Source organism: the organism of the source record quoted next, unplaced genomic scaffold (genome assembly GCF_019419815.1).
Source record: "Pyrus x bretschneideri cultivar Hongxiangsu unplaced genomic scaffold, Pyrus_bretschneideri_v1 Contig2, whole genome shotgun sequence".
In the NCBI taxonomy this organism is placed as follows: domain Eukaryota; kingdom Viridiplantae; phylum Streptophyta; class Magnoliopsida; order Rosales; family Rosaceae; genus Pyrus; species Pyrus x bretschneideri.
The window spans coordinates 7,344,156-7,355,560 of record NW_025999501.1 but is presented as its reverse complement, the minus strand read 5'-3'; the positions used below and the strand labels follow the sequence as shown (position 1 = coordinate 7,355,560).

Below are 11,405 nucleotides of genomic sequence, written 5' to 3'. Positions count from 1 at the left end.
GTATTAATTTCTTGTATTGAAATTTTTTTCCCAAAACATATCTTGTACTTATAAGAACTCGCGCCAACTGACAATTGATCTTGCCCGAATAAGTTTAAACTTGGCTCAGATATTTGTATTTATCATTTACTTTCAAGTTATTATTTTGTGCAAGTTATTGTTCTTTCGATTAACATTTGACAAGCTTTTACATTGCCCTTACGTTCAGTTTTTCACTTTTCTATCTGTTTGTCTTGCTTTCTATCATTCTCTTTACATAAAAATTGCAAACCGACATAGAGTTCTAATCAGTTTTTGGTTCTTGGCATTAACATAAAGAAAATATAAAGTCTTTGTCAGTAAGGCATAAAAAAGAACTTAACATATATTTAACCCCTTTATGGCACAGTCCTTTCGATCACAAAGTTGAATTGCTTGTGACGCAAGCAAGCAACCTAAAACAAACTCATTTAAGATAGCTTGAAGACGTACTCGAAGCTTGTCAAAAGCAACCTTAAATTGACACAGAGTTTACCACAAAAGCAGAAGGAATTATGGCACCAACAATTATATCATTAATATTTGATCGTTATTTCGTTAATCTTTATTCACTATGTTATCGATATTTTATTGATATATTGTTGACATTTAATCTTCATTGAATGTGTATTTGAATATAAACTAAGATCTGGAAATACACGTTTTTTATACATATCTTTTACACCCATTTTAAAAAGTACACATTATTACAACGATTCCAACCATCTATATTTTGATATGACATTCATAAATCGTTCTTTATGTTCTTGACGAATGCGAGTTTTTGAAAATTTTCAATCAGTCTGGTTACAAAAGTTACTTCCTACAACGTCCTCTCTGTCATGCCAGTGTTACTTTTTTACTTGAACAATTTGAGGGTTTAAATGTAACAAAAAGTCATACAGGGGGTTGATAGTAATTTCATACAAAAACAAAAAGAAAAAGAAGTAAACCCGCACTCTGTGCCTTTATTATTCGAGTGTTGGTTTCGAATCTGCGTCTGGCGAAACACGAATCGCAGGGAACCCGATCGGAAATTGCGTTAATCGGTGTACGGTGGTGTAGCTATGGCGACTCTGGTGAGCTCGGCCGGTGGGCTACTAGCGATGCTGAACGAGTCCCATCCTTCGCTCAAGCTCCACGCTTTGTCCAACCTCAACAACTTGGTCGACAACTTTTGGCCCGAGATCTCCACCAGCGTCCCCGTCATGTACTCTCTCTCTCTCTCACACACATTTATTTTCTTATTTTTTTTCTGCATGCTTGTGATTTAGGGTTAGTGTTTTGGCTTTGTTCTGAGAAGAATTGTTTGAATTTTTGTGTGTGTGTGTGTGTGTTTATTTTGGAGTATTGAGTAGTTGAAAGGACGTGTGAACTCGAATAATTTGTTTTGTTTTCGATTGTGTGTGTGTGTGTGTGTTTATTTTGGAGTATTGAGTAGTTGAAAGGACGTGTGAACTCGAATAATTTGTTTTGTTTTCGATTTTGTGCGAATGGGATAAGGATTTCAATTCTTAGTGCCAGTTATGAAATTAGGATTATTTTAATGAGAACGGAATTGGATTTATGTGTTGGATTGCAATTGTTTTGTGGGTGGTGGTGGAAGAGTGAGCGTTGTGTAGGATGGAGTAATTGAGATCATGGTTTAGGCAGAGTAGGCTATGGAAGCAGATAATGGGGTTTCCATTGTCTTCAATTCGGCGTTGGGCAGTTGAATTGTACTTTTAAGGCAGTGTTGAGAAATTAGACTTTGGATTGATACTATGACGGAGATGGAGAAATGCAACTAAGTTTTTCTGCGTTATTTTCGAAAACTTTGATTTTCCAGATACTTAAGAGGAACTGAGAAAGAATATTTCTTGCTCCTTGTTGCCAGTGTCCAGGTCAGTGCCCCTGGCAGTGGCAGGGTTTTCCTTATTTGATTCTTTCTCCCTCCATAATCTTGATCAGTCAATGGTTCCTGGAATTTTTTTTGGAGGCATTGAGATATTATTGGAATAATCAGACTAGGTTCATGAATAATAATATATGAGCCAACAAAATACTTATAAAGATGTCTTATTGTTTCTCAGAGAAAGTTTGTATGAAGATGAAGAGTTTGATCAACATCAAAGACAACTGGCGGCATTGCTTGTATCAAAGGTAAAAACTGTGCAGCCTACCTTTTGGAATTAGTGTGGCAGTTCGAAGGTGATTTTTCAATCAATCAATTTGGTTGCAATTTTGCACACAAATAAGGTTGGGAAAAGTCTATTGGCAACCTGGGTCCTGTTGACTGAATTTTGTAAGGTTGCATTTTTTTTCCTTCGAACAGCCAAGAAATTCTTGAAAAACATCAATGAATTCGTAATACTAAGTATTTGCATGCAATCTGACTGGTTAAATTTGAAGTTTGTGTGTCTCTTTTTCATTTGTGGGTGCAAAATTTCCTATTTTCTTCTGGAATGTAAGCTTAACTACTTCAATCTTTTGTTTGCATGATCTTTTTCCTCACTCCAGGTTTTCTATTATTTGGGTGAACTTAATGATTCACTCTCCTATGCCCTTGGAGCTAGTTCGTTATTTGACGTGTCAGAGGATTCTGATTATGTCCATACTCTTCTAGGTAAGCATATTTTTGTAAGTATGGTACTTTAAGGTATTAAAACTGACTTCACTTTGTAAGCGAGGACTGTGATAAGTAGAATCTACAATGTACTTTGAGGGTTAGAAAACTGTGAAAGGACAATGCAAGCAGGTTTAAGATATCTCAAACTAGATAATCAACTTTGCTTTGTGATCTAGTAGAACATCATCTCTAATTTAGTATTGTTAGAAGTGGATTTGTATGGAATTTTGAGGATACACAACCACAATTTATTTACATGACATATTTGGGTGTTTGCTTCTCCTCAGCTAAAGCTATAGACGAATATGCCAGTCTTAAGTCTAAGGCAGCAGAATCAAGTACTGAAGCAGCAAATGTGGATGCTAGATTGGAGGCAATTGTAGAGAGAATGCTGAATAAGTATGCAGGCCTCTACTGTCTTTAAATACAGTACTTCAGTACCTTTGGTTTTCTTACCTGTTTTCCCCTTTAGGTGTATCATGGATGGAAAGTACCACCAGGCTATGGGGATTGCAATTGAATGCCGAAGATTGGATATACTTGAGGAAGCAATCACAAAAAGTGATAATGTGCATGGAACTTTGTCATATTGCATAAATGTCTCTCATTCCTTTGTTAATCTTAGAGAATATAGATGTGAGGTAAGATGATACCTTATTGGCTTGTAACTTTTAGATACATTTGATTCTTTTGATAACATGAAAATGTGTGACTTCAGTATCTCCTTTTTTGGCTAACATTTTGTTAAACACGTTGATATAAGGATAGTAGAAGCATTTACCTTTTGTTGATTCTTGAGGCTATATATGTCTATAACATGGAAGATTTGTTTAAACTGGAAAGTATCATCTCTATGTATAACGGGAGAAGGGTAATTTGGTGAAATATTCATAATACCAAAAGATCAGGCATTCACAAAATGAGCATTTAATTATCAAGGACAAAATAGTATTCATATAACATTTGAATTGAAAAAATTTTGAATTAAAATTTTAAAATAAGTTACACACTCCACACATTGTGGGTGGTTACTGACTTTTTTGAATTCTTTTATATTTGTCTAATTCTTTTAAATTACACAAATTATAAGTTTAAACTTTTTTGTTCAAATAAAAATTAAGTTATAAAAAAGCTAATTGCCAAGCGGCTTGTGTCTTATTATATTGTTCTCCTTAAAAGTTTATGTATTTTTTATTCTCTTGAGAAGTTCACAGAAATGCAGTGTTTAAAGAAAAGATGTATGATACATGTATAACAAAGGTGTGCATGGATAGGAAAGTAATGCAGTGTTTAAAGAAAAGATGTATGATACATGTATAACAAAGGTGTGCATGGATAGTACAGTACATTGCATAGCTTTAACATGTGTTTGCACGTTCAGATGTAGTTTAGATTTCTGTTCCATAATAATTTTGTATTCATATAATATTACGTTTAAATAATGTGGAGTTAATTAAAGTAGGAGAAAATCATTTAGAGCTCTAGCGGTTCTGATGATGGTGTTCTGGATGTTCCAGTGGATATTGAGGACTAGAGTTTTGAGTGAAAGAAAAGCCTTATTTGGTAATTACAAACAATTTCGTAGTACACCTGGAAGACAAATTTTAATTCCTTTTTGGACTTTCTTTGTTGATATATGAATGTTGGGTTACTTATTTGCCAAGGTTTTGGGAAATGTGTTCCAACACTCAGTTGGAGGTGTTTTGATGGGTACACATATGCAAGATGGGACGGATTACATGGTTCTTACGTAGGAAAGCTGGGTTATAAATCTTAGAGGTGTTCTCTTCTTTCTTCTTTCCTCTGTATGCCAGGTTACATGCTCTGAAGTTAAATCTTGATGTTAGAGAAAGACGGGGATTTAACTGGTTTGGAACCAAAACCAAAGGCTTTTAGATGATTTGATAGGAAATTGTCTGTTGTGTCTTTTTTTTTTTTGGTGGCCTGTTGATGTCTCATTTTCTTTATTATGCTTCCTCAAGTGTCATGTTTGATTATTTCTCACACTTTGAGAGAAGGGACTCTGTAGTCTTGCACAATACATGCATGTTATAGCTTGAGTAGTGATGTTGAGACGTCTAGGTCAAAAACCTCTGGCAAGAAACACTTGTTATTTAGTTATATAAATTCAAAGGATTCTATTTCTTTTCCTAATCTCATTGGAGTCTCTGATACAACACTGTTAACGCTCTAATTTTCATGATTATCTGATGATCCTATCTCTTCATTATGGCCAATTTTCATGTTTGACAAAAGGTTCATTTATATACATTAATTAGATTGTAGTGGCTATAGTTTAGTGGTAAAAATGTGATTTGTTGATTTGTTCTATAATCCTTTGATAGAGAAAAGCACCCAATCCTTTACCCCTCAATGCTTTCTGCTATGTTGATTATTTGAATCAAGTCATGCATTTACAGATGATTGGTTATTTGAATCAAGTCATGCATTTACAAGTGTTATTCTGGAGTGTGAGACTTTTTTTTCTCCTTTGATTCTTTGTGACAGGTACTTCGTCTTCTGGTAAATGTGTATCAGAAACTGCCTTCTCCAGATTACTTGAGCATTTGTCAGTGTCTCATGTTCTTAGATGAACCTGAAGGTGTTGCAAGCATATTGGAAAAGCTTCTGCGTTCTGAAAACAAGGACGATGCGCTCTTGGCATATCAAGTAGCCTTTGATCTCATAGAGAATGAACACCAAGCTTTTCTCTTAAGTGTGAGAAATCGCCTCTCACCTCCCAAGCCTCAGCCATCAGAAGCTGCGCAGCCAGAAGCCAGTGAAGCTGCAACAAATGAAAGTTCTGCTCCTGAGGATGTTCAAATGACAGATGGAGGTTCTACTTCTAATGTGAGTGTGCTTGAAGATCCAAAAGAAGTGATCTATTCTGAGAGGCTAACAAAAATTAAAGGAATTTTGTCTGGCGAGATGTCAATACAGTTGACTCTACAATTTTTGTACAGTCATAACAAGTGAGGCTTCTGTTTTCTTCCCTATTGTTTTTTAATGCAATCATCAGAACTTCTGTTTCTTCTGAATTGAGTGGTGGAAAAGTGTTTTGAGTGTTTTGAAATTTGCATATAGGTCTGATCTTCTTATTCTGAAGACAATAAAGCAGTCTGTTGAGATGAGAAATAGTGTATGCCATAGTGCAACCATTTATGCTAATGCAATTATGCATGCTGGAACGACTGTGGACACATTTCTTAGGGAGAATCTGGTAAAGCACATCTCTTAAGTTTTTCATTTGACCACCGTCTCCATTGGCATATTTCTTTGTTATTAATATTGACAACAACAATTTAAATTGTCAGGACTGGTTGAGCAGAGCCACAAATTGGGCAAAATTCAGTGCGACAGCAGGGTTAGGTGTTATTCACAGAGGCCACTTGCAGCAAGGAAGATCTCTGATGGCACCTTACTTGCCTCAGGGTGGTGCTGGTGGTGGCGGCGGCAGTCCGTACTCAGAAGGCGGTGCTCTGTATGCTTTGGGTCTTATTCATGCCAACCATGGCGGGGGCATCAAAGAATTCCTCCGTGATAGCCTACGTAGTACCAATGTAGAGGTGTGTACTTTGTAAATCAGTGATGATACCTTTTTTTGCATATTTGGTATATTGCCAAATTTTTCTAATGGGAGATCTATTGACGCAGGTTATTCAACATGGTGCATGCTTAGGTCTTGGCTTATCAGCTTTAGGAACTGCTGACGAAGAGATCTATGATGACATTAAAAATGTGCTGTATACTGACAGTGCTGTTGCGGGTGAAGCTGCTGGGATTAGTATAGGTTTGCTTATGGTTGGAACTGCAAGTGAGAAGGCTAGTGAGATGCTTGTTTATGCACATGAGACACAACATGAAAAGATCATCAGGTATAGAGAATTGCTTTATCTTTTTATTGTTGCCTCTCGGCATTCTTTTACTTATAACTATACTATTTTATCAAGCAAAGCATGATAATTTGTGATCTGTGGTAGGTATAATACGCTTAAGGTCTTTGCTAACTGTATAGTGTGTTACAGGGGGTTAGCATTGGGAATTGCCTTGACAGTATATGGAAGAGAAGAAGAAGCAGACACGCTAATTGAGCAGATGACAAGGGATCAAGATCCTATACTACGTTATGGTGGTATGTATGCTTTGGCATTGGCCTACAGTGGGACAGCAAACAACAAAGCCATTCGTCAGCTGCTGCATTTTGCTGTGTCTGATGTGAGTGATGATGTTAGGAGGACTGCTGTTCTAGCACTTGGGTTTGTGTTGTACTCTGAGCCAGAGCAGGTTGGTACTTTCTTATTTGTCCATTGCTATGCTCTGTCCAAATCAATTTGATGCTGCTGCCCTATTTAATTTTATTTTTTGTTTGCTTATGATGCCTTTGTATCTCCAAAATTGCACAAACTGCAGACGCCGAGAATTGTCTCCCTGCTATCTGAGTCTTACAACCCGCATGTTCGTTATGGTGCTGCTCTTGCAGTAGGCATTTCCTGTGCTGGTACTGGCTTGAGTGAGGCCATATCTTTGCTAGAGCCTCTGACTTCAGATGTTGTTGATTTTGTGCGCCAAGGTGCTCTCATTGCAATGGCTATGGTCATGGTCCAGATAAGTGAAGCCAGTGATTCTCGTGTAGGAGTTTTCAGGTACTGTTATTGTATTTTTCCAACTCTCTCTCTCTCTCTCTCTCTCTCTAAACACACATCTCATGCAAGCCAATGATCTTAACTGTATTTCTTAGGTTTTCTTTTCAAGGATCAACCATAGGAAAAACTAACCAATTTGAAAATCGTTAGGATCTATCTAGACAAAATAAATAGCAACCATAATGTGCTGCAATGCTCACAATGATAATGAAATGGTGAAATGGTTTCCGATTTTGCTGAATTTTGCAATTTTATGGATAATTTTTAAGTGGGTTACCGTCCCTTTCTACCGTGTATACATATACCAAACAAGCACACACATCGGGAGCTTTGAAGGAGGGATTTAGCTTTGCAGAAAAAGGGGGATCGCTTGTGGGGCTTACCCTTCATTATAGTTCAGTGTTCTGAACCATCCTTCTATTGAGTGCCCATTCAAAGATCTCTATGGCAAAAGTTTATCTGAATTGGAAGTTGTTAACCATTTAATCCTTGGAAAGACTGATTGTATCTTTATGTATATGTCTATCCATAGGGGTGGCTTCATATGAGGGATTCCTTTTATGAGCAATTTCTAGGGATAACGTTGTGGGATCCAGCCACAATGCGGTCTAATGATTAGAACCGTTTACTTTTTAGGTTTCCATCCAATATCATCTTTACTAAAAGTCGGCCAAATTGAAAGTCATTAAGTTATCTAACTGTGATCAAATAAATAGATGAATTTTTGTGAGAAACATTGAAATCATTGTGCGATGATACTTTTGATGGAGACCTAGAAAATGGACTGTTCAGAACATTGGACTGTAACATTGGTTGAGTCCACAGCATGGAGTCATATACAGATAAAATATAGTTATCATTTACTTCCAATGATGTCCGAAATTTAGAAAATCAAGTTAACTTGTTTTATTTTTCGTTCTGTTTTTTAACTATAGGCGGCAATTGGAGAAAATTATTCTTGATAAGCATGAGGACACCATGAGCAAAATGGGAGCAATCTTGGCCTCTGGAATTCTCGATGCTGGTGGAAGGAACGTGACCATAAGATTACTTTCTAAGACAAAACATGATAAGATCACCGCAGTTGTCGGCCTTGCTGTTTTCAGCCAGTATTGGTATTGGTATCCCCTCATTTATTTCATAAGCTTGGCATTCTCACCAACAGCTTTGATAGGACTGAACTCTGACCTGAAAGTGCCGAAGTTTGAGTTCATGTCACATGCAAAACCTTCGCTGTTTGAATATCCTAAACCGACCACTGTGCCAACTGCCACATCGGCTGTAAAACTCCCCACTGCTGTATTGTCAACGTCAGCAAAGGCCAGCAAAGCTAAGGCCAAGAAAGAAGCAGACCAGAAGGCAAATGCTGGAAAATTATCCGGGGTGGAGGCTTCATCTTCCAGAGCAAATACTGAGAAAGGAAAATCAAGTGAGAAGGGTGGGGATTCAATGCAGGTAAGTCCTGTCTCACCCCTTCCTCTTATGCAATTTCAGAAAGTTCAATGTTTACGGTTTATGTTTCTTCCGAAAGTTGCTCGGTTTATGTTCCATAATCATCAAGTTGTCTTATCTATACACAGTACACACAAACAGTGGTTACTATTGGAAGAAAAAGGAACTATGATTAGATCCACGCACTTTACGTCTTTTAGTTTCTGATCCATCCTTTTGCCAGGTTGATGGCCAAGCGGAAAAGAAATCAGAGCCTGAGCCTTCTTTTGAGATATTAACGAACCCTGCTAGGGTGGTTCCTTCTCAGGAGAAATATGTCAAATTTCTGGAAGAAAGTAGATACGTGCCAATTAAGTTAGCACCTTCGGGATTTGTTCTCTTGAAAGACCTGCGACCTACTGACCCCGAGGTGCTTTCACTTACCGACACTCCGTCTTCTACAGCATCTGCAGCTGGTGGTGTATCAGCAACCGGACAGCAGGATTCTGCATCGACCATGGCTGTTGATGAGGAACCTCACCCACCTCAGCCTTTTGAATACACTTCTAATCAATGAAAGAGGCAAAAAGCGTGTTATATACAAGGTTGAGTCGAGTATTTTCCCCTCTTGGTGCTAAGGGAAGACTTTGATGCAAAACCAAGCACAATGGTGTTGTAGTACTGTGACCAAATGTTAGATGTGGCACTCGCTTTCTTTCTCTTTGCTCTACGGAGTCTTAAACTATTAAAGGGTTTCACTTTGCACCCATCTATTTAGGGTCAGTAACGTTTTGGTCCTTGACTTTTATAATTTCTCATTTTACTGCCATTGAGTTATGAGTTCGTACACTTTTGGCCTCTCTGAAGTTTAAACATTAATTTTACTTTTCCGACTTAGCACTCTGTTGGTTTATTTTTATATGAACAATTAAGAATTTTTCGTAATGAAAATTATACCCTTGTAGATATATATAGAAATGAATTTTGTTGTGTGACATCAATCCGGTGTTCGTTTAAGCAAAAAGTACGTCCCTTGAAGTGTCATGTAGGATAGCAGAAGTGTCGATTTTTAAGAGACAAGGGCTAAATAGCTAGATATGCACTTCCAAATTGTGAAAGTGTCAATTTATGACGTCATATATCGATTTTTTGTCTCGAGCGTTTGTTGTGCCTCTAAACTTTAACGAGAAAGCCTAATAAATTTTGCCCCAAAACTACTTGTGAAGAGGGTTGTAGGGAGTTGAAAAGGTCCGTAATAAACCATAAATGCAAGTAATGTGACTTGGGCATGGCTATTTTGGAGGAAAAATTTATCGACATTAGCGTGAGATAAGAAAAATGGATAATTTTAAAAAAATTAAAATACAAGTTGCTTAAAATTTTATTTTATATATGTATTTTCAAGAAACTTTTTTCCTTTTTTTATTTGACGCCCACTTAATAGAGAAATATTAGATAGTACACATTCTGAATATAACATCTAAATTATCTCAAGTAGAATCTAATTACAATGTGGATTCTATCTTTATTAGAACGATAGATACTGTTTACATTTTGTAAATCACGTCTCAACCATTTCAAGTAGAATCTAATTGTATTGTGGACTCTTTATCTTTATTTATTTCTTTTTCAAAAAAAAAAAAAAAAAAAAACCCTGCTGATGACTTAATCACAGCAGTCCACACTTCCAGAAGCCGGAGAACTTGCATTTTCAACTTTTCTCTGACTACCAACGTGTGATTCACTAAAGCTAGGAATTAGAATGTGTGAGGGACACCAATGGAAAGTGAGAAAGTCAAATGAGATTCACATAGGGCCGACCCACTTAATGAGACAAGGCATTGTTGTGGTTGTACCGTGAAATGTTAGATTTGGCACTTTTTCTCTCTTTGCTCAACGGGCTCTTAAAATATTAAACAGTTTCACTTTGCACCCATGTATTTAGGGTCAGTAACATTTTGGTCCTTGAATTTTATAATTTGATATTTTACTACCATTGAGTTATGAGTTCCTACACTTTTGGCCCCTCTTAAGTTTAAATATTAATTTTATTTTTCCGACTGCACTCGGATGGTTTTTTTTTTTTTTTTTTTTTTTTTTTGCTCGCAATAATCATGAATGACAAATGTATTAACAAATTTTATATGAACAAATAAGAATATTTCTTAATGAAAATTATACCCTTCTAGATATTTATAGAAATGAATTTTGTCGTTTGGCATCAATCTGTTGTTCATGTAAGCAAAAAGTACGTCATTTAAGTGTCATGTAGGATAGTAAAAGTGTTCAATTAAGTCATGATGATTTATGACATCATCTATCGATCTTTTGTCTCAAGCTTTTGTTGTCTCTCACCTTTAACGAGAAAGCCTAATAAATTTTTCCCCAAAACAACTTGAGAAGAGGGTTGTAGGGAGCTGAAAAGGCCTGTAATAAACCATAAATGCAAGTAATGTGACTTGAGCATGGTTATTTTGGATGAAAAATTTATCGACATTAGTGTGAGATAAGAAAAATGGATAATTAAAAAAAAATTAAAATACAAGTTGTTAAAATTTTATTTTATATATGTTTTTTCAAGAAACTTCTTTATTTTTTTATTTGACATCCAGTTAATAGAGAAATGCCAGATAGTACACATTCTTTATATGACGTCTAAATTATCTCAAGTAGAATCTAATTATATTGTAGATTCTATCTTGATT

The 11,405-nt window shown here is 36.3% G+C and overlaps 1 protein-coding gene across 1 annotated transcript; it reads left to right on the top strand.

The window, feature by feature from the left end:
• The first annotated feature begins 1,029 nt into the window (after positions 1-1,029).
• On the top strand, positions 1,030-9,597 carry LOC103952556 (26S proteasome non-ATPase regulatory subunit 1 homolog A-like). Its single transcript, XM_048583238.1, has 13 exons — positions 1,030-1,228; positions 2,091-2,160; positions 2,518-2,623; positions 2,914-3,025; positions 3,099-3,267; positions 5,135-5,598; positions 5,711-5,846; positions 5,941-6,192; positions 6,281-6,501; positions 6,652-6,910; positions 7,037-7,269; positions 8,205-8,724; positions 8,945-9,597. Exons 1-13 carry the CDS (start codon positions 1,086-1,088, stop codon positions 9,275-9,277), a joined length of 3,018 nt encoding a protein of 1,005 aa, XP_048439195.1. The 5' UTR covers positions 1,030-1,085; the 3' UTR covers positions 9,278-9,597.
• Positions 9,598-11,405: the final 1,808 nt, after the last annotated feature.

What these genes read in the sequence shown, in the direction of transcription:
- LOC103952556 (XM_048583238.1), top strand. Translation starts at nt 1,086, where the DNA reads ATGGCGACTCTGGTGAGCTCGGCCGGTGGGCTACTAGCGATGCTGAAC. An exon ending in CGGCATTGCTTGTATCAAAG is followed by an intron (nt 2,161 to 2,517) that starts GTAAAAACTGTG and finishes TCCTCACTCCAG; the next exon opens with GTTTTCTATTATTTGGGTGA. An exon ending in TCTCGTGTAGGAGTTTTCAG is followed by an intron (nt 7,270 to 8,204) that starts GTACTGTTATTG and finishes TTTTAACTATAG; the next exon opens with GCGGCAATTGGAGAAAATTA.